At 52.1% G+C, this 22,889-nt stretch overlaps 11 protein-coding genes across 11 annotated transcripts; 5 read left to right on the top strand and 6 right to left on the bottom strand.

The window, feature by feature from the left end:
* Positions 1 to 1,577: 1,577 nt before the first annotated feature.
* QC761_0014530 (uncharacterized protein) lies at positions 1,578 to 2,444 on the top strand (the record flags this gene model as incomplete). Its single annotated transcript, XM_062871975.1, has 4 exons — positions 1,578 to 1,605; positions 1,718 to 1,897; positions 1,922 to 2,058; positions 2,406 to 2,444. 4 exons carry the CDS (start codon positions 1,578 to 1,580, stop codon positions 2,442 to 2,444), a joined length of 384 nt encoding a protein of 127 aa, XP_062737748.1.
* A 111-nt stretch (positions 2,445 to 2,555) lies between these two features.
* On the top strand, positions 2,556 to 4,718 carry QC761_113940 (uncharacterized protein; the record flags this gene model as incomplete). Its single annotated transcript, XM_062874676.1, has 3 exons — positions 2,556 to 2,786; positions 2,841 to 2,894; positions 2,965 to 4,718. The coding sequence occupies 3 exons, from the start codon at positions 2,556 to 2,558 to the stop codon at positions 4,366 to 4,368; spliced, it is 1,689 nt and encodes a 562-aa protein (XP_062737747.1). The 3' UTR covers positions 4,369 to 4,718.
* A 156-nt stretch (positions 4,719 to 4,874) lies between these two features.
* On the top strand, positions 4,875 to 5,593 carry QC761_113950 (uncharacterized protein; the record flags this gene model as incomplete). Its single annotated transcript, XM_062874677.1, has 2 exons — positions 4,875 to 5,155; positions 5,218 to 5,593. 2 exons carry the CDS (start codon positions 4,875 to 4,877, stop codon positions 5,591 to 5,593), a joined length of 657 nt encoding a protein of 218 aa, XP_062737746.1.
* Positions 5,594 to 6,968: 1,375 nt separating this feature from the next.
* QC761_113960 (uncharacterized protein) lies at positions 6,969 to 10,121 on the top strand (the record flags this gene model as incomplete). The annotated part of the gene is made up of 2 exons (XM_062874678.1): positions 6,969 to 8,033; positions 8,091 to 10,121. The coding sequence occupies 2 exons, from the start codon at positions 6,969 to 6,971 to the stop codon at positions 10,119 to 10,121; spliced, it is 3,096 nt and encodes a 1,031-aa protein (XP_062737745.1).
* A 184-nt stretch (positions 10,122 to 10,305) lies between these two features.
* On the bottom strand, positions 10,306 to 12,214 carry QC761_113970 (uncharacterized protein). Its single transcript, XM_062874679.1, has 2 exons — positions 11,291 to 12,214; positions 10,306 to 11,232 (listed from the first exon to the last, which is right to left on the bottom strand). Exons 1-2 carry the CDS (start codon positions 11,687 to 11,689, stop codon positions 10,369 to 10,371), a joined length of 1,263 nt encoding a protein of 420 aa, XP_062737744.1. The 5' UTR covers positions 11,690 to 12,214; the 3' UTR covers positions 10,306 to 10,368.
* Positions 12,215 to 12,334: 120 nt separating this feature from the next.
* Positions 12,335 to 13,324, top strand: LSM6 (U4/U6-U5 snRNP complex subunit lsm6). Its single transcript, XM_062874680.1, has 4 exons — positions 12,335 to 12,578; positions 12,638 to 12,751; positions 12,817 to 12,963; positions 13,050 to 13,324. Exons 1-3 carry the CDS (start codon positions 12,467 to 12,469, stop codon positions 12,837 to 12,839), a joined length of 249 nt encoding a protein of 82 aa, XP_062737743.1. The 5' UTR covers positions 12,335 to 12,466; the 3' UTR covers positions 12,840 to 12,963; positions 13,050 to 13,324.
* QC761_113990 (uncharacterized protein) lies at positions 12,934 to 14,119 on the bottom strand (the record flags this gene model as incomplete). Its single annotated transcript, XM_062874681.1, has 4 exons — positions 13,596 to 14,119; positions 13,427 to 13,512; positions 13,308 to 13,365; positions 12,934 to 13,252 (listed from the first exon to the last, which is right to left on the bottom strand). The coding sequence occupies exons 1-4, from the start codon at positions 13,970 to 13,972 to the stop codon at positions 12,934 to 12,936; spliced, it is 840 nt and encodes a 279-aa protein (XP_062737742.1). The 5' UTR covers positions 13,973 to 14,119.
* Positions 14,120 to 14,614: 495 nt separating this feature from the next.
* QC761_114000 (uncharacterized protein) lies at positions 14,615 to 15,289 on the bottom strand (the record flags this gene model as incomplete). Its single annotated transcript, XM_062874682.1, has 1 exon — positions 14,615 to 15,289. The coding sequence occupies one exon, from the start codon at positions 15,287 to 15,289 to the stop codon at positions 14,615 to 14,617; it is 675 nt and encodes a 224-aa protein (XP_062737741.1).
* A 1,205-nt stretch (positions 15,290 to 16,494) lies between these two features.
* Positions 16,495 to 18,696, bottom strand: QC761_114010 (uncharacterized protein; the record flags this gene model as incomplete). Its single annotated transcript, XM_062874683.1, has 4 exons — positions 16,495 to 17,157; positions 17,240 to 17,778; positions 17,846 to 17,908; positions 17,967 to 18,696. The coding sequence occupies 4 exons, from the start codon at positions 18,694 to 18,696 to the stop codon at positions 16,495 to 16,497; spliced, it is 1,995 nt and encodes a 664-aa protein (XP_062737740.1).
* Positions 18,697 to 19,954: 1,258 nt separating this feature from the next.
* On the bottom strand, positions 19,955 to 20,612 carry QC761_0014440 (uncharacterized protein; the record flags this gene model as incomplete). Its single annotated transcript, XM_062871974.1, has 4 exons — positions 19,955 to 20,143; positions 20,188 to 20,257; positions 20,410 to 20,451; positions 20,557 to 20,612. The coding sequence occupies 4 exons, from the start codon at positions 20,610 to 20,612 to the stop codon at positions 19,955 to 19,957; spliced, it is 357 nt and encodes a 118-aa protein (XP_062737739.1).
* A 1,070-nt stretch (positions 20,613 to 21,682) lies between these two features.
* Positions 21,683 to 22,875, bottom strand: PRE7 (Proteasome subunit beta type-6; the record flags this gene model as incomplete). Its single annotated transcript, XM_062874684.1, has 2 exons — positions 22,436 to 22,875; positions 21,683 to 22,370 (listed from the first exon to the last, which is right to left on the bottom strand). The coding sequence occupies exons 1-2, from the start codon at positions 22,540 to 22,542 to the stop codon at positions 21,683 to 21,685; spliced, it is 795 nt and encodes a 264-aa protein (XP_062737738.1). The 5' UTR covers positions 22,543 to 22,875.
* Between the last annotated feature and the right edge of the window lie 14 nt (positions 22,876 to 22,889).

Genomic DNA, 22,889 nt, shown 5'->3' with positions numbered 1-22,889 from the left:
ATATCAGCAACGTACTTGGATGGAATCTGAACCCGGCGGCCGGGAGGGGACGAACTGGTGGCCTGAGCTTGGTGGAAGCGTGTGAGACTGAGACACGTTCGACCAAAAAAAATCATGATTGCAGAAAAGAAAAAATAAGATGAATCAGATTTCTGGTTGACAACCTAACCTTGTCACCTGAGGTGGAAAAAGTGGCGGAACAGTTCGCGATTGGATCTGGTAATCTTGGGGTCATGATTGAGCGGGTGGTTGCATGTTATTTGGGCCAACCGTGGTTGGGGGGGGATATAGGGAGGTATGGAGGTGCGTACGTTTGGGATGTTGAGTTTGTTCTTGGGTTGTGGGAGAGATGATGATGCTGGAGAGGATAAGGGTGGACTTAGTAGAAAGGAGGGCTTTGATAGATGGATACCACTGGCGTTCACGATGAAGTGGGAATAAGAGGAGATGTGTATATTGTTCATCATTCTTCTTTGGACCAGGGCAGTTTTTTCATTTGGATCTTTTGATGAAGTGAAATATGCAAAAAGTAGAGAAGGGTGTGTGAGTGAGACCCTTGTGGAGTCTTAGTCATGCCTGGTAAATAATGAGGGGCGCGTGGAAAGGGCCACTATTCTGTGCCTTGCTGTACGACTGATGTTCAAACAGTCGCGGGCTAATGCAGCTACCCGAAAGCCCTGCAGGGAGGGTGACCAACCACAAGACGTTGCACCTGTCCATGATGCGCGTTGAGGCTAGGGGGACCTATGCCAGGCTTGGGCAACAACGAGAGCCAAAGTATCCAGGTTTGCCGCGGGCTGTTGCTAATCGCGAGCTGCTTTTAAATGCAGTTATGAGCGGCAAGTCATGCGCACGCATCTATGGCGGGATATGGGCCCAGGTGAGGCATCAACCGCCATGATCGATGAGCACACGAGACCTCAAAGAAACAGGTTAGATCTAAAAGGTCAAAGAAATGGAAGCAAGCCACTGGCCTCTGTGGCGTCACTCAGAAGAGAGCAGCCAGTCACTGCAGAAGGGAAGGAGAGCAAGCCGCTTCCGGGGAGGGACCCGAACACATTCCAGCCGGTCTCGGGTACCTCAAACCAGCAGATGAACCCCCCTATGTAACCGCGTACCTAGAAGTAACTGAGACTCCAAATGTCAAAAATGACGAGGGAAATACTGAAGATGCTGTTGGGTTTTGGGCGAGTCTAATCTCAGCTTCGAGAAAATCTGGCTAACTGCTGTAACCCGGGTTGGTGCAGGAACACGTGGAGCTATGCTGCTGCCAAAATGGTTCCAACACAGGAAAGCTCGGGGATGTGAAGTTCGGATAGGAGTGGTTTGCTCAGAATTCCCCTCCTGGTGGGTATTGCCGGGGACCGGGAGAGAGCCTGTCATTGCATCTCAAATAATTCCCAAGAGGTCGGCTTGCTACCTCCTCCACTGTTGCCAGGCGTCTGCAGCAGCTCTGGCACTCTGAGCCCCGAACGCGGATGTGGAGTGCCAACAGTCGTCGAGAAGGCGGCTTCTTCCCTCCTCAGTGCTGCCGTCCAGAGTCTAGTTCCGCTCTTCTGGCCCGGCCAGGCTTCCGAATGCGTCAACCCTCTTGGGACGCGGACAGTACCGCACCAGGCTTGCTCAGCACCAGAGCCCAATAAAGAGAATACAAATACGCACCCGGTCCCCCCTTCCTTTTTCCCCAGCCCTTCAAGAATTTCTCGCTGAGACAAAGCACGGCTTCCAACACGTTCATTGAGCGGCAGAAGCAGAGACCAAAGCCGCAAGCCCATCCTGGTGCTTCCCACCCCAGCTCCAGCCCTTAGAGAAGCCGGAACAAAGAAAGGAACAAGCAGGAAGGCCAAGCAACATACACCCTTGGCAGGAGAGACAGCACCGGTTGTGGAAGCTTCAGGTGTGTAGTCGTGAGATCCGATAGGGTCTCTCAGTGTGGACAAGCACCTCACTGTCCAGGAGACCGGGGCAACAGGCCGTGATCCGGGAAAGACAACGAGTTCATCCACCACAAATACCTATCGGGCGTGTCGCAGCCTGCAGGACAGGCTGTCGCAAAAGGTTTGTGATGCCCACCGCTTCCTGCACACCTTGGCCAGCTGCGAGACAAGAGCCTCCTTACACCGCTAGGTGCACACTCCCAAGCCATCTGATACTGACTCTTCATCCAAGCAAATCATCACTGCAGACTCCGTCTTTCCCAGCACCTTTCTCCTCAAGACACACTAGCCTGGGCCCTACTCCCGCAGCCTCTGCAGCATCCACTGATAGTCTTGATACCTATCCAAACTGCTATGCTTGCGTGGTTGCTAATCGATTAGCCAGGCTCTGCCCTTAAAATCTTGGGGCGGTCCTATCATCCTTACAGGTTGCTCCTAGAGTTTGTCCAACCTCGACTACTCAACCAGTCGGCCACTCCTTCCGGGTTGACTGGCAAAGATATTTGAAGAGCTCATTCCCGGTGTTTGAGCTACTGCCTTTCCCTCCCACTCACTCTCTATCATTCTCGGCTTCAACCCAGAGATACTTTCTCACACAAGCAAAACACAATCTCTAGCATGGATCGCAATACCCCCCTCTCCCCAAGCCTGCCGAAAGGAGAGCCGTTACCTGTCGGCTTCAATGAGCTTCTGCAACATAACGCTGCCACACCGCACGATATGAACGCCGCCGATTCCATTCGAGTACAATCGCAACCGGCTTCAAGATATGGAACCCCGGCGCCCCAGTTAACACATTCGCAAAGTTTCGATCCGTCCATGTCATACCAGCGTGGAGGTGCTCAGATTGTGAGGGTTGCCATCTACCCGCCATGGCTCAAAATGCTGATTGTTTGCGTGTAGCCGGGCTTCCACCCCATGTATCCCGACAGCAGTCCGTACGGCCCTATTCCAGATGTGAGTACAGTTTCGTCGCCCGGTCGAGATAGGCAACGGGCTCTGGTTGATCGTTGACAATTTATTACAGATGTCGCAGCCTTATGGCACACCGGCAGCGTCACCCCCTACACCTTCACGGGCGTCTGATATCATGAGCATACACGGCGGCAATATCGTAATCGGGAAGGCGCTGGCACCAAGACGCGCGGGGGTGGAAAAGGCATCATCTAAAAAGAAGAAGGAAAGAGCGAAGCCGCCGAAAAATTTGCCAACTTTGGACAGGCCGCTGAGTGACTTGACAAAAGACTCGGCCATTCCGATCACCGATATCGAGACGTACGTGAACCGAGACGCCACCGCACGGCAAGACGAGGTCACCCAGTGCAGGAAGAATCCCGGCAAGGTCAAAAGGCCCATGAACGCCTTCATGCTGTATCGCAAGGCCTATCAGCAACGTGCCAAAGAATGGGCGTCTCAACACAACCATCAGGTCGTCTCACGGGTCTGCGGTTCCAGCTGGCCACTTGAGCCCGAGCATATCCGACAGCAGTTCAAAGCCTGGGCCGACCTCGAACGTGACAACCACCAAAAAGCGCACCCGAACTACAAGTTCACGCCGTCCAAACCTCACAAGCCAGCAAAGTACGACGAAAACTTCGACGCCCACAGTGAAGCCTCGGACTTGGATGAGTATGGCGACTGGCAACACGCGGCGGCCCGGATGCGGTCTGCTACCAACACGCCCAACGACGACGGGGACTACATTCCAAGTCGCTCCGTCTATGCCGCAACCCATCACCCTCTGATGGGATTGCACGGGCTGGGGCCTCATCACCAGAACCGATCGGCCTTTGAATTTTCCAACCCGGGGAAACCAATGCCGTCCGCATACGACACTCGAGGGTTAACGAACACCTTTTACGAGAGCCACATCCAGAACACCCAAAAGAGCCACTTGCACCCAGGTATGATAGAGGATGTTCTGATGCGCAAGACGCCATCGCCGAGTATGGCATTCCAACAACACACCCACGGATTGCCCTCGCATTACGAGTTGAATCAATACCACCACCCACAACACACACGCCCTCCTCACGAGCAACAAGCTCATTCACAATCCCAGTCACAGGGTCATTCCCAACCCCAGCCCCCCCGCTTTGAGCACCGTATCGATCCGTCGTTGATGTCTCACGAGGAGCTCTTCAACGGAACGAATAACCTCAACAACATCAACAATTCCATATCCACCCTCTTCGACGGCACTGGGCTCGCCGGCACCAACAATTCGCAGCATGGTTGGCAAACAGGCCAGCTGACATCCAACAACGACCCAGAGAACCAGTTCTCCCACTTCAACCTAGGGCTCGACAACACACTTTCGGTTGAGCAGCACAGCCAGTTTCTCGGGGGGGCAGACGAGTGGCGGATGGAGCCTTTGTCAGAAGGGGCGCACTTTGAGGCCAACTGGGCCGAAACCAAGGCTGATCAATAGTCACTCAGTCGGGCGTAAAAATGACAGCTGCTGTATTTATTCAAGAAAAAAGTATTGGGTGGACACAAAAAAAAGGGAGCGAGTTGAGATCTTCTCATTCTTGAGGAGGGCAATATGGGAAAGGGGCAGAACCAAGAAAGAAGCAGGGAGAGAGCGAGCGCAAAAGAAGGGGAGGAAAGCAAACTACTGTCGATAGGGGACACAGAAAACTGATCTGGTTGTACATATCTTTCCATGCTACATTGTTTCGTTGTTTTGTTCAGGTTAGCCTCGGATCCGAGGGGGGTGGTGAAAGGGAATTTTATTGTTCTTTGGTAGTTTTTCGGACATCAGGATTCTTTGTAGGAGCCACCAGATAATGCTATTATGCATATTTTGTGGCCCAGCCCGCCCCGTCCCGATCTGTGAAACATCGCTAGCTTGTAGCAGCCAGAAAAAAAAGAGGCCAGGTTGAATGAAAGACAGGTTCCCGTCAGCTTGAGTTCTTGGAAGATGGATGGGTTTGTATGAAAGAACCGAGTACTTGGGACCGTGTCTTGGAGATGAGAATAGGGGGTGAAAGTTTTCGTTTAAGTGCATGCACACAACTGGACCGTTGCGGCTATGGAACTATCGGGATGTGGCCCCTGCTTCCTTGGCATTTCTCGGAGTGCTCCCAACCAGTTGGCATCGTCGTCACCAGAAGCATCTCCAAGTCAACAGCAAAAGGCATATACCCAAATTCCTCCACCATGACGTTAATATCCAAGTCCATCACTGGTTTTGGCAGTCTTTTACTCGCACATGCGTAAGTTTGACATTCCCCATCGGCCGTCAGAACGGGCAATGCGCTGACAATTCCCCCGATAGGTGCTACTCGGCCCAGGAGCATTCGGCCCTGCAGTCGTTCCGAGCTGCCACCTCGGCAGCATTGACGTTAACTCCCACCGCTGCCACATCCCTGCCGATGGATATCGCGATCGAAACGGCTGTTGCTATTCTGGTTATTCTTGTCGGCCTGGTTCTCGGCACATCCCCCATGCGCCCGATCCAGTGGCGCGAGTGGGCTGGGAAGATTGAAAGGGAGGGCGAGGACGGGTTCAAGGACAACAACGGGCAGGTGAACCGGGACTACTTGGGCAATCCGTTCGCGTACATTGAGGGTAGGCCAAACTTTGTGGATATTCGGAAGCAACGCAATGAGTTTACCGAGTGGGTGAAAGGTCAGGGGCAAGAGCAAAAGTGAGGGTGGGGATCACTGGATTGCTTGGAACATGATCCATGATTGTTTTGATATTTTCTACCTCTGCTAGATGGTTTTGTTGAGGACGAAGTACAGCAGGAATCGATACCCAATTTTTACTTGTGAGTGTGTCATGCTTCAGCAGGAAGGAGGGGGTTTGGGGCAGGAAGCTCCTTCCTCCCAAAATACAGCAACACACAAGACAGCCCGAGATGTTTTGTCCGCTTTACCGCCTGTATTTTCTTCAATCATCCCTTTTAACATCCGAGAATCCCCTTCTGTTGTATATGTTATGTTTCTGCCTTAGCCCTGTGTCGCGGATTCTGGACCCAGTCGGGGATTTTACCTCTGAATCACCCACGACCAGTACAACAGCTTTAGTCGGCATCTCGACTATCAGTCAGCCCTACCTCACTTCAATGCCAAAGCTGTACGAACAGCACAGATGCCACCCAGTGAAAGCGCCCGCAGCGGCCGGAGTGCCCGAAGCACCAGGAGTGCATACTCGACTGCTTCTCATTTGCTCTCCCCGCAGACCTCCGACTACCCTTCCTCCCCGGTATCCTTGTTAGACTCGTCAGTCAAGCGTGGCCGGACTTTGTCGGCATCGCACAACCTTTCTGGTTCTGAAGATATCATACACCCCGCCCCTGATACATCTTTGAGCTATCGATCATCGGAATATGCTTCATCAGGTTATGCCCTAACGGATCACACGCCGTCATCTCGTCAATTGTCTTCGGACTATGCAGAATCATTGTCAACTTCTCGCTACTTCACCCCTCAAAATTATCAAGATGCAGACAGACTTGCAGAATCTCAGCCTTCTCACCAGGACAATGCGTCCCATTCCTTGCTGTCGCGACATGAATCGCGACATCATACTAGCAGCCATCCGTCCAGAAGCTCACGAGAACAGGTCCGCCAGAGGAGTTCTCGATCTTCCTCTACGAGCACCACTCCCTCTGCCAATGGTAGGTCGAAGTCATCGTCGCGACGTTCAAGGTCACTGTCTACTTCGCGGCACTCGAGGTCCTCATCTCCTTCCCGACGTTCAAAGTCCACTTTGCGGTCTGGCATCTCCAAAGAATCCAAAAGCAGCAGGTCAAACTCCTGGACAGCCACAGGAGGAAGTCGTCGGCGGAGAAAATCCCAGATAGAGACTCCATCTATCCGGTCGAGCCAATACTTTTCCATCTCGTCAACTTCATCAGTAACGACTTCCACGGAGCCTTCGAGAGCAGCATCCAGGCGCCGGTCATGGCAATCACGGGAGTTCACGTACATGAGCTCGAGACACAACACTCCTTCGTACTATGGGGGCATAACTGTGGATGAAAGCGTTAGCCACGACCATGACACTCTGAATGAAGTCATCATGGCCGTCAACATGGATCGAGAGGGCAAAGTGGGCTGTGCTTACTATAGCGCCGTGGATGAAACGCTGTTTCTTGAGGACGACATAGCCATGGGAGGCATAGAGACTGTTGAAACCTTTCTCCTTCACCTGGAGCCAACCTCGGTTCTCATTTCCAATCGTGCAGCGGATTCACTAGTTCAATTTCTCGAACCAAACGCACAAAAGTTCGATGATGATCAGACATCACGTACAGACAAAGGCCCGTATATTCTACGCCACCTTGTTTCAGCACAGTTCAACTACGACACAGCGAGAGAGCTATTAGCTAATGTCGGCATTTTCTCGGACGAGTCGCAAGAGCCCGACCCCCTTCAGGTGCAGTCTGGAGAGGAAGAGCCTATTCAATGCATTGGGTCTTCTAGCCATATCAAACTTGTGCGCCTGGCCAGAATCATCAATTTGGAAAGCCAGCTTTCTGTAGGGTGTGCTGGGGCAGTTCTCACCGACCTCGAACGCCGAAGGGCAGTGGAGGAAGAGTCCGGCTCCGGTGAAGAAGGGAAGGTTCCGTTCCGGGTGAAACGTATCAAGATGAACCTTTCCACAGATACCATGCTGCTCGGCGCCGATGCCCTGATATCTCTTAACATTATACGTCCGCATATTCAAGCCATTCCTGGACTCCGCGGGTCTAGCGACGAACCACGAGCCAAGGAAAACCTCTCTGTAGCGGACCTTCTGGCCTCGCTGGCATCAACGACGCAGGGAAAGCAGAAAGTGCGCCAGATGCTGCTGCGGCCAAGTCTCAACCTCGACGTGATACATCAACGCCAGTCGACGATTCATATGATGTTGGATCCGGAGAATGTTTCAATCGTGAAGAGTATGCGCAAACTGCTCAAGAGGTTGAAGAGTCCCAAGACACTGCTGCTCCACGTAAAGAAAGGCGTGGATCGTGTAAGGGGCCATCTGTCGCTCCGAATGGGCGACTGGAAAGCTGTGGTTCGCTTTGCTACAGTTGCTGCCAACGTTCACCAGGCCGTGACCTCACTTGTTCGCACCTCGGGGCTTGAGATCATCTCCAAGGCAAGCCATTAGCACTTCAATGTTGAAAACTAACTTCAAGCTGACTGATTTCTGCAGATCTGCGACACGATTGATCCTCGTCCGTTTCTTCTTCTTGCCGACAAAATCATGAGAACATTTGACTTCGAGGCTTCCAAGGACAGCCAACGTACCATCATTTTGTCGGGTGCAAGCCCTGGACTGGATCAGCTTAGGCAAGAGTTGGCGGAGGTCTGTGATATGCTTCCTGATATCAGGGATAACATTGCGAGGGAGGCTCCCAGGTGGGCAAACAAACATATTCTACACTGCACCGTCATGGAACAGTCGGGCTTTCTTATCGGTGTTGCCATCAAGCCAGATACCGGCGTGGGGGTCTACTATGGGCATGACCTCCTCGATGATGAATGGGAACTGGTCTTTGTGACCGAAGGAGTCGCCTATTACAAGAACAAGCTGATGCACGATCTCGACTCACAATATGGCGACTTACCATCCTACATCACCGAAGAAGAAATGCTTCTGGTCATGGAGCTATCTGGCCATGTTCGAGAGCAGGAAAAGGCAATCCTCGCCGCCTCGGAAATATACGCTGAACTTGACAGTCTGTCAGCATTGGCCTCTGCGGCGGAAAAGTACAACTGGGTGGCACCTACCATGACCACTTCCAACATCATCGACATTATCGACGGACGCCACCCCCTCCAAGAGTTGGTAGTTCCGTCATTTATACCCAACAATTGTAGTTTGCGAGGTGGATTTGGGAAAACCAAGCTACATGGAAGCCTGGACGAAGACGAGTGCATGGAAGGGGCTGATGAGACCGCTTCTATATGCTCCACCAAGAACACACACGACTTGGACATGAATGACAGTTTTTGGTACAATGACAGCCTCGTTAATGATGACGGGTATAACCGCATGTCCCTCGACCCGGACCAGGAAGATATGGGCGGTGAAGAGAAGGAAAACACCATGGACGAATTGGAAAACTATCAGAGGACTGAAGCAAGCTTCAGGTCGGCTTCCCAATCCATATCCTCCCCAGAGATTGCTTTCAGCTGGCCAACTACACAAGCCCCATCACGCCTCTCGACTTTGTCCCAACGCGCTTCTAGTACCGGGTTGTCTGGCTCCGAGGTATCCGACGAGGAAGACTTTACGGTGTACGAAGGCAAGCCGTGTATGTTAGTACTCACCGGCCCCAATGATTCAGGCAAGAGCGTCTACATGAAACAGGTTGCGCTCATTGTACAGCTGGCCCATGTGGGGAGTTTTGTCCCTGCAGGGAAAGCCACAATAGGTCTGACGGACCGCATACTGACGAGAATTCTGACGCGCGAGACAGTTCTCGACGACCAAAGTGCTTTTATGATCGATATAAAGCAGGCAGCTTTTGCGTTGAATTTTGCCACAAAGAGGAGCTTACTTGTAGTCGACGAGTTTGGAAAGGGCACCACGGCATCAAACGGCGCGGCTCTTCTCGCTTCATATCTGTCCCATTTTATCGAGCTTGGGAAATCGCAGCAACCAAAGGTTCTTGCAGCAACGCACTTTCATGAGGTATTCGAAAATGGCCTACTCGATGGCTACCAACAAGACGACCTTGCTTTGGCGCACATGGATGTTCGTCTCAACCTGGGAGTAGATGCGATCGAGGACCAGGTCACATACTTGCATCGTCTCTTGCCGGGGCGGGGCCCATCAAGTTTGGGAATAAAGTGTGCCGAGATGCGAGGCATACCGGCCCGCATTCTGAATCGAGCGGATGAGATTGTTGAGATGTTGGAGGCTGGGGTCGGCTTGACGCAGGTGCCAGCAAGGCTCTCGGGTGAAGAGTTGCAAAGGCAGATCGAGGCAACTTTTTTGACAAGGTGGCTTCTCACGCTGCCTAGAGGTGTGTTGGAGAGAGCTAAGAACGGGGACCCGTCTATTGATGTGAGGGCCATGTTGGAGCAGGCAATGCGAGATGCTAGGCAGGCGGCTCTTGATGGTCTCGCAGAGTATGTCGGTGAGGATGGCGGCCTCAGTGGTGATTGTGAGATGGAAGGCGAGGAAGAGGATATAGAGATGGAAGATGCCGGGGGGTCGTCGGATTTTGACTGGTAATATTGTCTAATTTAGCTGCGTGGATTTGCTGGGAACATTTGCTGGAATTCGTGATGTGGAACGTATGCAAAGCAGTTACTAAATTGTATCTACTGGACAGACTGACATGATCTGAGGGGGTTGCAAAAATCGGCGGGTAATATGAGTGTGAAATTACAATGCTCTTTGAGCGAAGCTATGATTTGCTAAATATAGTGACAATACGGTATCTCGTTCCTCCTGTCATCATTCCTCCCCTTTGAAACGCCTATTCTGCGGCGCTTGCCATCTTCTCCCTCTTTTTTTGCATCGCTGCCCTTGACCTCTCCAGCTGCACTTCCAACGCCACCTTGCCTATCTCGTCAATCTTTTCCTCCACAAAACGCCGGATAACCTCCTCGTCATAAAGCCCATCCTCATTTTTGAAGTCTGGGCGGGAAACGAACTCGAACCCGGCTGAATCGCCATCCTCCATAATGATCTTCTTTAACCCAGACAGCAAGCAACCCCTATAATTCACATCCGTAACGTCGGCAGGTATGACCTCCTTGATCAACTTCCTCGTCGCCTCCACATTCTTCTGCAACCGCCACTCCTTCAGCCGTGCGTTCCACTCCACCTCCACGTCAAACGCGGCAAAAGCATCCTCCTGCACCGAGGCGCGCATCTTCTTGACAGAGACATCCGACCTGACGTGCAGGCCCTGTTCCCAAAGACTGGGGATATACTCCTCTATCCACCTCCTGTACACAGCCCGCTGCCTCATCCTCTGCCGGTCATTGCTCTTGAGCTTTTTGACGCCTTCCTCGCCCCCCACAAGGCCAGCGCCATCGCCGTCATTTTCTTCCGAGGCGGGGCGGACCAAAAAGTAGCGGCAGGTGGTTACGTACTCGTAGAGGGCCTCCACCGTTGGGAAAGGCTTGCCGGACTTGAACGGCTCGAGACTGATGCCGAGGAAGGTGAGGATTGCGGTTGGGGATTTTGTGAGGAGGATTTTGGCCTTTTTGCGGTCGAATTTTTCGATTTCTGGGATGCGGATCCAGAGGGAGGATTCGTCTACTGTCAGGCCGAAGGGGCGGATGGTGGAGCCGAGGAGGTTCCAGAGGTCGCCGTGGCCGTGCTTGAAGAGGTACTGTTGAGGGGATGTTAGTTTGGGTTGTGTTCTGGGGGAAAGAAGGGGGGGGGCTCACCCAGTTTAGCTCCTCTTCGTTCTTGCAGATACGGACGTCAACTTGGATGTGTTTTTGTCCGTTGGAGCCGGGCCAAGGGACGACTAGGTTTGTGGTGTTGTGGACGGCTTTGTGGAATTCTGCGCCTAGTGCTTCTCGGATCTTGGTGTGTAGTGTGGGCAAGGGCGAGGGAGTCGTGTCTTCATCGGAATCCTGAAGTGTGAGACGCCGCTCGTTTGCGACGAGGATGTCGATGTCGCCGTGGTCGGCTTTGGCAGGGCCCTCGACGGGGGTGGCCACGTGGAGGAAAATCTTTTCGAGAGAGGTATGACAAGATGCCTTTACCTGCTCGTAGATATCTGTGGGCATGCGAGGAGTGTATGGAGGATTCTCCAGGTCTGAGAAGGCTGAGCCGCCCATGATGGATAGAAGAGCTCCGGCTAATAGATGGAAGGTATATATTAAAGACCAGTAGAGTTAAATGAGAGTCTTGATAAAATTAAACGAGCAGACTGGAAGTACTGTCAGGCTCTGGTGCTTGGCCGATATGAGTGACTGACTTGAATAGCTTGACTGGGGGAACGATGAGGCCTACTGTAGAGCAAAGAAGGTGATGGTTGAAAAGAAAGTCAGAAATCAAGTTCCTGATACTTATGCCAGTCAAAATAGGAACCGCTCTCTATTCACTTATGGAATCTTGGTCAGTGGTGGTTGTCAGACCGGGCAGGTTGTTGATAGGTAGTGAATAAGGCTGGTCCAGATGAGATGGGTGAGTGAGTCACTTGGAGAAAATCATACGAAAAAGACAAGAAGGAGGATTCTCAGAATTGCAGCAGATACAAATGTATCAGATTCACTGGGAATTGGATAGAAATGTATGTATATACATGTCTCTTCGGGGAACTGCAGAGTTGGATCATATTGAGGCAGACATCTCATCCATCCATGTTGGTTGGTGAAACTGGAGTTGCACCTGCCTTCAGGGGGCCGCCGGAGCTTCCACGTGGCCCGTGCGTATGCGTTGAAAGAGAAGAAAGTGGGCCCAGATTGCAATCACCACTCACCCCTTGCAACAACACATCACACTCAACTCATTCATTCACTCAACCCACTCATCCAGAATAGAGCCACGCTCAATTACGACATCGATTCTGTGAATAAACAGCCCGATACTATCAACCGGTCACTCAGTTAATCATGGAGAACGGCGCTATAACTCAGGGAGAGGGCAAAGACCCATCAGGCTGGCTCAGCGAAATCATTGGACATCCTGTCACAGTCAAGCTTAACTCAGGTGTTGTTTACAAGGGTGAGTCCCGCCCAACTTTTGAGAGAGGACAATCCCACTGACAGGTAAAATGAAAATAGGGGAGCTGCAGTCTGTGGATGGATACATGAACATTGCCCTGGAAAAGACCGAGGAGTATGTTAATGGCGCCAAGCGAAGAAGCTACGGCGACGCCTTTGTCAGAGGCAATAATGGTATGTTGCGACCACCTCACCGAATACACACATGAGTTTTGACTATGATTCTAACATGTTTCCAGTCATGTATATCGCTGCCGATTAAGAAGTTTTAATCTGTTATTCACTGCATCCGGCGGCATGGGACTAGGGTCTGATATCCTGTTGAGGAATTTGGGACTGGTGGTTTGGAAGAAATCTCAAGAGTCGAGCTTCTTGGTCCACACAAAGTAGGTAACGCCATGAAGAGCAATCTCTCCCTTCTCGTTCCTCTCAACATCTGGTGATTGAAGCGCCTCCTTGAACACCCTGACAGCCGCCTCTCTCTCTGACCCTTCCAGTATCGCCACCTGGCTGAGAGTGTTGATACGAGACCAAAGCGCACCCTCCGACAGCCACACCGTCCATTTCACGGTTTCCTCACTAAGTGGAAGCGCGAATAGTTGTTGGTTCTCCAAGGCACCTCTCCATTGGCCATCGCGGAAACGAGGCTGGCCGTCGGATGATATAGAATAAATCCTGTTTAATATTGATCAGCTCTACTATTTCTCCTTCCTGTCTGGAAAAGTCATACCATGAGTTCAGTTTCTCCTCCCACGTAGTCGTTGCCTTCCACTCACGGGGTTTGTTGTCTTTGTTACCGTGACTGTCAGCTCACTGAACCGAGCCATCGAGCACACATCATCAACTCACAATCTTCAATATTCCAAATCGCACCTAACCCTCGACCCTTTTTTAAGACTCGATGAGCTTCCTTCAACGTCTCCTCATTTGCGAACCTATTGTCCCCTCGTCGCGTTGATCAGTGTTCCCGAACAATATCTCTCTCTCACTTCTAAGACGCGACAAAAGAGAGGCTCACCAATGAAAGCTCTGCGCAGCAATATACCCATCCGCCCACTCCTCATCCTCCACCGCCAACCTTCCCGCATGACCATCCCTCACATCGACACCCTTTAGCCCCTTCCCAGCGAGTTGACCCCTCATGTCCCCGTGGGGCTCAACGGCTATCACGTTGAATCCCTCCTCTCGGTTGGCAAGCAGCTCGGTGAACTTCCCCGTGCCAGCGGCAATCTCGAGGATTTTGGTATTTTGCTTGCCCAGCAGTCCTAGCGCGGAAAGTAACGAAGTGACGGCTTCTTGAGGGTATGAGGGCCGGTGGGTGTCGTAAGCAGAAGCGTTCTGGAAGCCTTGGCTCGCAGCTTTGGGGAGCCGGAACGAGATAGCAGTGGTGGACATGGTATCTTGGGAGATCTTTTTGCAAAAATGCTGTATTTTTGTTGTCTCGTGGGGAAAAGGTGATCAGTCTGATTGTACGTACGTTGTTTACTTACAGTTGGAGATACAGAGGTTACACTATTAGCTGGTACGCTTCCAAGGACATCATATCCGATGTCGTCAGCGAATGCGCAATTGATGGCATTGCCCTCCATTCATGAGAAGCTGTCGCTTCGTGTACACGATAGCCAATCATGAATAGGAACCGGAACAGGCTCTTTGCACCTCAACCGCTGCACAATTCTTCTCGGTAACAATTCATGGAGAGACATGCATGTCAGATCACAATCCAAGTCACATCAATCGAGGGAAAAGATTATAACGAAAACTTATATTCATTCACTACCAAAGCCGTGAGACTACCATGTACTGTCAGGCACCAAATCTCATGCATGATCAATCATCCTCCTCCACAATCCCATTAACTAACCCGATACTGTGCCGAGTAAAATCCTCCGTATCTTGTGCGTGCTTAACTCGATACCTTCCAAAAGACGCCTAGCAATGCTCATAAGTACCAATTCCATAACACCATGCATCTCCATCACTCCGAGCAACTCATATCTTCCATGCCTCTCACTTGGCAAGTCCTCAGAACTGAATCTAGCAGATCGGAACCTTGTGGACCTGAGGCTTCTTCGCCTTGGGCACCACAACAGTCAAGATGCCATTGTCGAGGCCAGCCTTGACACCGTCGAGCTCGACCCGGCTGGGGAAGCTGAAAGTGCGGCTAAACTCGCCGATCGAGCGCTCCTGGAGCCAGAACTTGGTCTCAGGCTGCTTGTTCTTGTGGTGGGTGGCAGCCTCCTTGTTCTCGCCGGTCTTGGCCACGGTGGTGGTGCTGGTGGCCTTCTCGTCCTCGGGCTTCTCATCCTCGACGGTGACCTTGTGAGAAGGGTGCTGGTCCTCGCCGCTCTCGGTGATGGCCTTGCTGGCTTGGCCGTTGTTCTCAAGGAGACCCGCGGGAGGGGTTCCGGCGGTGCGGGTTCTCTCCACCTTGCCCTTGATCACAATGGTCTGGGGGTCGGTAAACTCGATGCTGAGGTCCTCGCGGGCAATGCCAGGGAGCTCGCCGTGGAGCTCGTAGGCATCGGCCGACTCGCTGATGTCGAACTTGGGGGTGAAGGTGCGAATGGCGCGGCGAGAGTTGCGGGATCCGTTCTGGTGGTTGTCGTTGCCGTTACCTTGGACTTCGCGCGAGTAGTTGTCAAAGTCGTCAAGGAGGCGGAAGAGGGGAGTGAAGCTGGGGTCGGCACCGTAGAAGCTGCGGGAGAACATTTTTAAAGAGTGGTTGAAGGTTGTTGTTGTTGAGTTGTGAGAATTGGAAAGTTGTTATGAAGAGCGAGGAAGATTGAAGTGCGTTTGAGAGCTGAGAGCTTGTTGTGGTTGCTTTGCTTTGCTTTGTTGTTGTTGATCTGAGGAGAAAAGAGTTGGAGAGGTTGAAAGAGATTCAAAGGCTTAATATACTTGAGAGGAGCTTTGGTCAAGCCTGATGGCGTTTTCCACAAGCTTCAAGCCCACAGCAAAAAGAAAAGAGTGTGATGCTACCTGTAGCTTCTAGAAAGGACCTGATGCTCCGGGCAGAAGCATGACACGCTGCGGAAAGAGGTGTTTGCATCATAATGTGCTGCGCACACTGCATTCGCAGGTCGACTTGCCTGAAACAAAAGGAAGGAGGGCTGACTTGCGAAGGCTCCAGAAGGTTCCAAAGTCCACCACGACTCATCCAAAAAAAAAATGCGAATCAACTTTAGACTTTCATACTGCCTAGCAAATGGACAAATCAGAACTGGAAATTACCTAGATTTTGCATGCTTTTTGCTCTTTCAAGAAGTCATACTTTGGCGTAGATACCCGGTGGCTATTTCTGATACCGATGTGGCCAGGCCGGCGGTGATTCACACCATCAAAGTCATCAGTTGTTGAGCGAGAGGCGTTTACGCCATATTCTCACGTTCTACCTAGCCGGTTGAGCACACTCAGACGACCATGTTTTAGTTACGCCTTCCTTCAGCAACACCAAAGGTTACCACAATCATCTGATATCGATGTTGAAGGTCAAGTTATCTTTGACGGCGGCTAGACAGGGCATCCATGTTTCGGCACCAGTTCTTGCCAAGACGGGAAGGGTGGGGCCACTCTTGACACCACAACCGAACCAGTTAGAAGCTTCGACAGCTTTCGGTGCACACTGCACTAAGTGGTCCGTGTGTAACTAGCTAGCTGAGAAAGCACTGAGGCAGAAGACATGGGAAGCTTTACCCAAGCTTGATGCAGAGCTCATTAATGCCAGACTATGTCCTGGAAGGTAAGACAAGCAATGAATAGAACAAGGCTGATTGTACACTATAGAGATGCCATTCAAAATACACGACGAGGGAAGCATGTCGCTGCTCTAGTAGTAGGTACCATCGTACAAGTCTTTGCCATCCAGCAGCATCCTTCCAAGAGACTCGACACACAAAGCACCCATATCCAATTAATCACCTCATCAACACATTCGGCGGCATGGGGTAGCCACCGGCTGCCAGCGGGATTCCGGCCGTTGACACAGGGACATGCACAGGCACTGGCCCTGGCCCCATTCCTGGAATGATAGGCATGGCCGGACTCTGTATCCTGTTGAACAACCCAATCAGCCTCCTTCCAACTGAGGGCTCCAGCTCTGTTCCGTCTCTGGCAATCTTGACCTCCCTGTTGGAGTTCCAGGGATTTCTAAGTCCCCTAGTCTTATAAAACGGAAGCCTCGCCGTTGACAGCCACTCCAGTCGGAACGGCTTCCCCCATGCTTTAGACTCAGCACCAACCCCATTCTCTTGTTCAACACCTTGGACACTTCCACCGTCCCCACCGACCGACCCACCGGATTCCTCATCTTGCCCGCCATCAGGCGTCTGGTCTCCGCGGTCTGCCTCCCAAAAAATGGTGCCGCGGGCAGAGTCATCGATAATCCGGCCCTTGGGCGCGAATTCGGTGGCTTCGGTGGCTATGGCCTTGGGAAGGTCAACATCAGCCGAGGACTGTGCCTTGGGTGCAAATTCTATCGCTGCTGCGGGGTCGTCGTTGATGGGAGATGTCATGCGGGCGTAGCCAAAGTATTCGCCAGATTTGTTTGCAGAGAACACGAGATAGACGTTGTCCGAGTCCTGTTTGGAAACACAGTTAGCCAGGTGTGTCCTGTACGTTGAAATAACGAAATCAGGTTGGGAACATGGCCAGAACACTTACTTTAAAGGCATTGTTGAGGGTCTCTTCGTTATGCGACTGAGTCGCCCATATATTCGTTCTGACACTCAGCTCCAAGTCCTCCACCGTCAGACTCTTGAGAACAAAGAACCTGTCCTTCTGAGAAGAACCGCTTTCCACCTTGGGGCTTGTTACACTCGAATCGGCAGCGGCCGCCGGCGTCGAAGAAGCGGGAGTTTTTGTTTCATCCGAATCGGCTCCAATAGTAGCAGCTTGTTCCTGAGCCGCTGTTACCGTCGGCGTTGACGAGATAGCCGGCCCTGTCGGTGCCGTGATACCGGCAGGTCCTTCTACCGTGCTTTTTCGCAACCGGCTGACCAGTCTGACAGTCATGAATTTGGAGTCGTGGAGTTTTCGTTGCGCCGCGATGCATGACTGTTCGTCCTTGAAGTTCGCGAACGCGCAGTTACTTTTCGAGATGAGGAACAGTGACTCCAGTCCATCAGCTTCCTTGCAGACGTGATGAACCAAGCTCATGAGCTCTGTCTGAGGAGGTAGGTTGCCGATCCATATGGCGTGGCCTGTTCAGGAGACTTTGTCAGTTCTTGTTGAGTCTACCAGCACTCGGGAAGACTTGAGAACACTCACCACTCTGGCGCGGCTTTCGGGGAGGACCGCGAACAACATTATTTTGACGGCTTTCTGTCGAGGCTATTATTGTTTGGCATTAGAGATGAGACTTGCGTGCGGGACTAGTGAAGCAACTCACGCGTTCCATGATGGGCCGGGGAATGGATGGGAACCCCTTGATTGTTGAGATGCGGGTGTTGCGCACCAGCATCGAGGTGGTGCAGATTCGATTGCGCATACTGTCCATGCATGAGCTGTGTTGCTACATGCGGCGACTGCCCAGCAAAGTGTGCGGTCGGTGGGTAATAGTAGTGTGCGCCTGGGTGATGTTGTTGGTTCACAACAACATGGCTACCATAGTAGTTCACATCTCCCCGAGGTGGCATGTTAGCACCCATTGGCTGCTGGGGGGGTAGGGGAGTCGGGTAGTACTGCGCCGCCATATGCGGTTGTGGTATGTAATACTGGGGAGAAGGGGCGGCCGGTCCCATAGCGTTCGGTGCCCCATATTGAGAGACAGGGATTTGAGGCGCCGTTCCGGGGGATGATATTCCAGGCGCGTTATATCTCTGTGGGCTTTGTCCGTAAGGGCCCGGTCGGTATGCCTGCTGGGGCAGGGCGTTGGCCATGCTGTTCATATCGAAGCCCCCGGTTCTTTGTTGATGCGTCATTTCGAGTTGAGTTGCAAAGGCATGTTGCGATCCGGCGTCTGGTTGCTGCTGAGGGCGTGTCGAGGGGTACACGGACGGATGCTCAGCAGCGATGTGACCCGGCCCGAGACTTGAGGATGAGACCGAAAGCGTTCCCGGAGGGGCGTCTTTTCCGAGGAACTCTGTTGGAGCGCCGTGCTGGAGTGGTGTATCTCCCATTGGGATGCCAAAGGCTATCAAACCCAGCTTCAAGAGTCTATTTGGGATACCGCCACCCAGAGACCTGCTCAGCTCTCCTGCTTTTTCTGTGTTGTAGGGTGCAGATTATGGCAAGAAAGCAGTCTCTCAACAACACTCACACGACCCAAATGATGTCTCTGGTGGGAAGAGTGCGAGGGGGGTGTAGAGGGCTTCTCGAACCTGACAGAATCCCAATCTTTTGGGAGGGAGATCGCCGTGGTTAAGCGTCAAATGCAAGGGCGAGAGAGGTTCGGGTACAGGGGTGTCATACTTTTGGGTAGGCTCTTGGGTGATGCACAGCTTCAGCTTGATTTCTTTTAAAACCCAGCTTTGACAGCTTGATGGCAAGGTCAGAAAGCCAGAATGAGAAAAATCGAACGCCGAGGCAAGTCCACCGGGCAGACGATATCAAGATAGGGTCGATACCAAGCTAGGTAGGCACAGCCAGTAAACTCTTCGCCACGATACGATAGCACTCGGTAGGGCTGCTCCAATGGGTTGGACACACAAATCTGGCGGGGAAAATGCCCGGTATGTTTCGTCCGGGTCTAACGATGCGGCGGGTCGTTCATCTGCAAGAGCAGGAGACAGGGAAGTAGCGCGTGGAGGCGAGACAGAACGAGATCCTCCCAACTGGAGAGACACCGCGAACAAAACAGCGATCCGGTCCAGTGGTGTGGGCAGCAAGGCTCAGAAGTCAGGACCAGTTAGTGGATGATGTCGGATGAACCTTTTAAACTAACTTCACACGGTAGTAGCCCGAAGCTGTTATGACAGACAGACACGCCAGAGTTCCGTGAACAGGTGATATCTGCGCAGTTGTTTCGTCGTGCGATAGAATAACGGGGGGATTATGTTCGGTGGCGTAATGCGTAATGCTGGGAGAGCACGGCGGCGAAATGTGTCTATGGTTCTCAATCTCTTCCCAACAACACCTGTCAAAGCTAACTTGCTCAAGGTGTACTGCGGTGCCCATTTTCTTGGCCAGAGACGTGGGTGAGCCCGTGGAACCAAAAGCTCCTCCTGGAACCCCATTCAGGCAACGGTGTGGCCCTCTCGCGAACCCAGATGGGCGAGGGGGCCGCAGATCTGCTATTCAAGGCTTGTGGGTGGCCAAACCCACGCGCGGTAGGGTTCGGCACTCACGCAAGACTAGGGCTGGGGATAATTATCTGCATCTAGAACCGTGCCCGATCAACAGATTGGGTCTGGGAGGCGGTGCCCAGGCTCAACAAGTTCACAGGTCACATCGGGATTGGTTCACCGGGTTGGCGGGGAGTGCTAGACCCGGTCCTGAGCCGCCGTCCAGGCGAAGATGTGCAGTCGCTGTTGCTCGAGCGCCATCAAACTTGAGAGGCGCTTGTTGGGAAGAAACATCGGGAATAAGATCGCTAACAGCGATGGCGAGGGAGGAGTCCGGATTGGACTGTGGAGAGAGCGGCAGTCATTATTGACAAAGCCGGGAAATACCACCTTGTTTGGGGTGTCACGGGTGTGTGGCTGAAGAAGAGGCGAACCAGGGGTATTTTCGATGCAGGCCCTTGATGGGAATCAAGGGAATTTCCATTGTAGGAGCCACACTCAGTCCCGAGACATTGGAGAGAGGGGCAAAGCTGCTCTAGTGTACCCTCACCCAGTTTGCCACCGCTTACCTTGAACAATAGTTATGATTTCGAACTGGAATGTACTTACCTAGTGTAGGTGCGGTGTTTGGTCTCCTTGCCTTCCTGAACTCTTGGTATGCACGTATGCCCATTTGAGGAAAGAGATGAGAAAAGACAAAACACTTGTTTCGTCATACCCGTGAAGCAAATCGGGGATTATAAAGGTTTAGCGTACATAGCACTTGTGTCCTCGTTGATCAACAAATAAGGCGGTCTCCACGGAGTGTACATCCCTACCTTGTAAGTCGTACCACAGGGCCGGTAGCAGAAAAGCGTCTGTTGACATGTGCGTGGTGACGAACTGCTGTTCGCTAGGATCTTCCCGTGTCGGTAGGCACGTAGTGTACTCGATGGCCGAGGAAGACGGTAAGATATATTCTGGTTTGGAATGTATAATCACAACAATACCTAGACCGAAGATGGCCTGAGACGAGAAGTCCATAGTGTTATTTCCAGAACGGTCAAATTATTGCGAACAATTAGTTTTGTACTGAGTGAAGACATTCGAGGTTCAAATAGAGGTATACATGTTTTTGTTAACTAGATCGTCCCCTTTTCTTGGTTTTTGATAGCGCTCAGTTACGTCATAGGCAGATGGGGTTGAGCATCTGATCTGTGCCACTGATAACTGTTAAGGCGCAACTCCAGTGGCCACCCCGAGTAATCCACTGACGCAGACTCATCTAGATAAAACCAGCTTTTGAATACTCAGTGGCCGTCATGGTTCCCCATGCGTAGTCTTCGGTGTGTCCCAATCAAGTTGAGCTTACACAGTAGCGGAGTTTCTTGGGGCAGATGTTGTTTCAGCTGTGAACTCAAAAATAGTTATCAGACCATCAGATTGCATGACAGCATTTGAGGTGCTGGAGTATCAACGTGCACTATATTTGACTATGCAGGGCAGTTGTTTGATGTTTTGTTCTGGTTACCCCATTCCGCGAGCCAACGGGCACTTGTGCAGCATAATTTATCGTCATTTTTTATGCGTCAGATTATGGCACGCAATTGGCAGCCTAGCTGTGGCTTTCTGAAATCAAAACCGAGTGCGACATGGCCTGCCAAGCAATTTGTCCGGATCTCTTGCTCCGGACACTTTTAACGCATTCGGGACAATCGAACCATCGACATTTCAACAATACAACAAGCAGTCCACAGCCTGCAGAGATGGAAACAAGAGGAGCCTTTAAAGCATCATCATGGTTTCGTGATTTTTGCATAGTCGTGACTCCAAAGTGTCAATGAGGCCAAGGCCCTTCTTTTTGCCTGCCCTTGGGTCACCGCCATAACAGCTATGGACCGCTCTAATCTCTCTTGAGGGGCAAAATGAGCTCCTCAATCCCTTCCTTTGTAATAATCATCATCTGCAGTCCGTCGCCGACTTCAATATGACGCTCGACAGCCCCGTCAAAGGCATCCTTCACCAGAGTCTCGACCTCCTGACGAGTCAACGGGCGTCGCTCGCATTCTTGGAGAGCATGACCTTCACCGCTGCCCGGAATGAACTGGTTCTTGAAGTTGACTTGGTTGTCGAGGAATGGCATGATCAAACTGGCCGCGGCACCGCCTGCCCGGCATTGTTCCCGCTCGTAGCTGCCGACTGGATCGTATGAGTAGACGGCTCCCTTGCCCTCCTCGTCGAGGCCGCCAAGGATAGCATAGGCGTAGTATGGGAAGAACCGCTTCTGGTAAAGAATTGTCGACAGCCGCTGTGCACACGCCTTGACGCTCATGGGTTTCCCATGGCGGTAGCGGTACATTTTGCAAATGGCATCGAGCCGTTCCTTGAGAGCTTCCCCATCCGCCGCAAACCCTACGACCGAGAGAACCAGTGTTGCATCACTCTGGTCGGAAGTTGTGCCGCCGATCTTGAACACCTTGGGGTGGAACCGAGAGTTGATACTGTAGCCCGAGGTCAAACGGGTATCGCCAGCCATGATGGTGAAGTCGGCGCCGGCAATGGCAAGGGTCGAGCCACCATTGTCGGTGTATCTGTGTTACAAAAAATGTTAGTCATGTTTCTGGCAGCGGAGAACAAACAGCTAATCAGAGCGTACGGGTCAAAGCGATGCTGTCGAGCTCCCTCGGGAGCGTTGAATTTGGGTGCCTCGCTGAACGAGTAGTTGGGCCCGTTCAAGAGCGGGTTCTGGCTGAACATGGCCATCGTGGACGTGGTGGGGGAGTCAAGTTTTGGGGTGTTGCGGAATGGGGAAGACTGCAGATTGCAAAGCCGAGGGGTAGTGAGAAATTTCAAGCAGGTAGGTAAGGTAGTTAGTGAGTGCTGATGAAAGCGACGTTGAAGCTGGCTACTAAAGCTGTGGTGATGCGGTCGGTCGTTGTTGTACAGATAGGTTGAGGTGGGACCTCTTTGGCGCGTCAGCCCTGCAGCCTGCTTCCCCAAAGCTCTGGTGCCGCTAGAGGCTGGCCGCTGGCAGTTGCACCTCAGACCCGACAGGGGAAGCTCCTGATGACTCAGCACCGTTTTTCCCGGGATTCCCCAATTAATTGAAA

The sequence above is a fragment of the Podospora bellae-mahoneyi genome, assembly GCF_035222275.1.
Source record: "Podospora bellae-mahoneyi strain CBS 112042 chromosome 1 map unlocalized CBS112042p_1, whole genome shotgun sequence".
In the NCBI taxonomy this organism is placed as follows: Eukaryota; Fungi; Ascomycota; class Sordariomycetes; order Sordariales; family Podosporaceae; genus Podospora; species Podospora bellae-mahoneyi.
Note: the sequence above shows the minus strand (reverse complement) of the source record. Positions and strands in the feature narration are given on the sequence as shown.

Coding starts and splice junctions, on each gene's coding strand:
- QC761_113970 (XM_062874679.1), bottom strand. CDS start 11,689: ATGGGCGGCTCAGCCTTCTCAGACCTGGAGAATCCTCCATACACTCCT. Junction 11,233..11,290: donor ACGAAGAGGAGCTAAACTGG/GTGAGCCCCCCC, acceptor TCCCCTCAACAG/TACCTCTTCAAGCACGGCCA.
- LSM6 (XM_062874680.1), top strand. CDS start 12,467: ATGGAGAACGGCGCTATAACTCAGGGAGAGGGCAAAGACCCATCAGGC. Junction 12,579..12,637: donor CTCAGGTGTTGTTTACAAGG/GTGAGTCCCGCC, acceptor AAATGAAAATAG/GGGAGCTGCAGTCTGTGGAT. Junction 12,752..12,816: donor CTTTGTCAGAGGCAATAATG/GTATGTTGCGAC, acceptor ACATGTTTCCAG/TCATGTATATCGCTGCCGAT.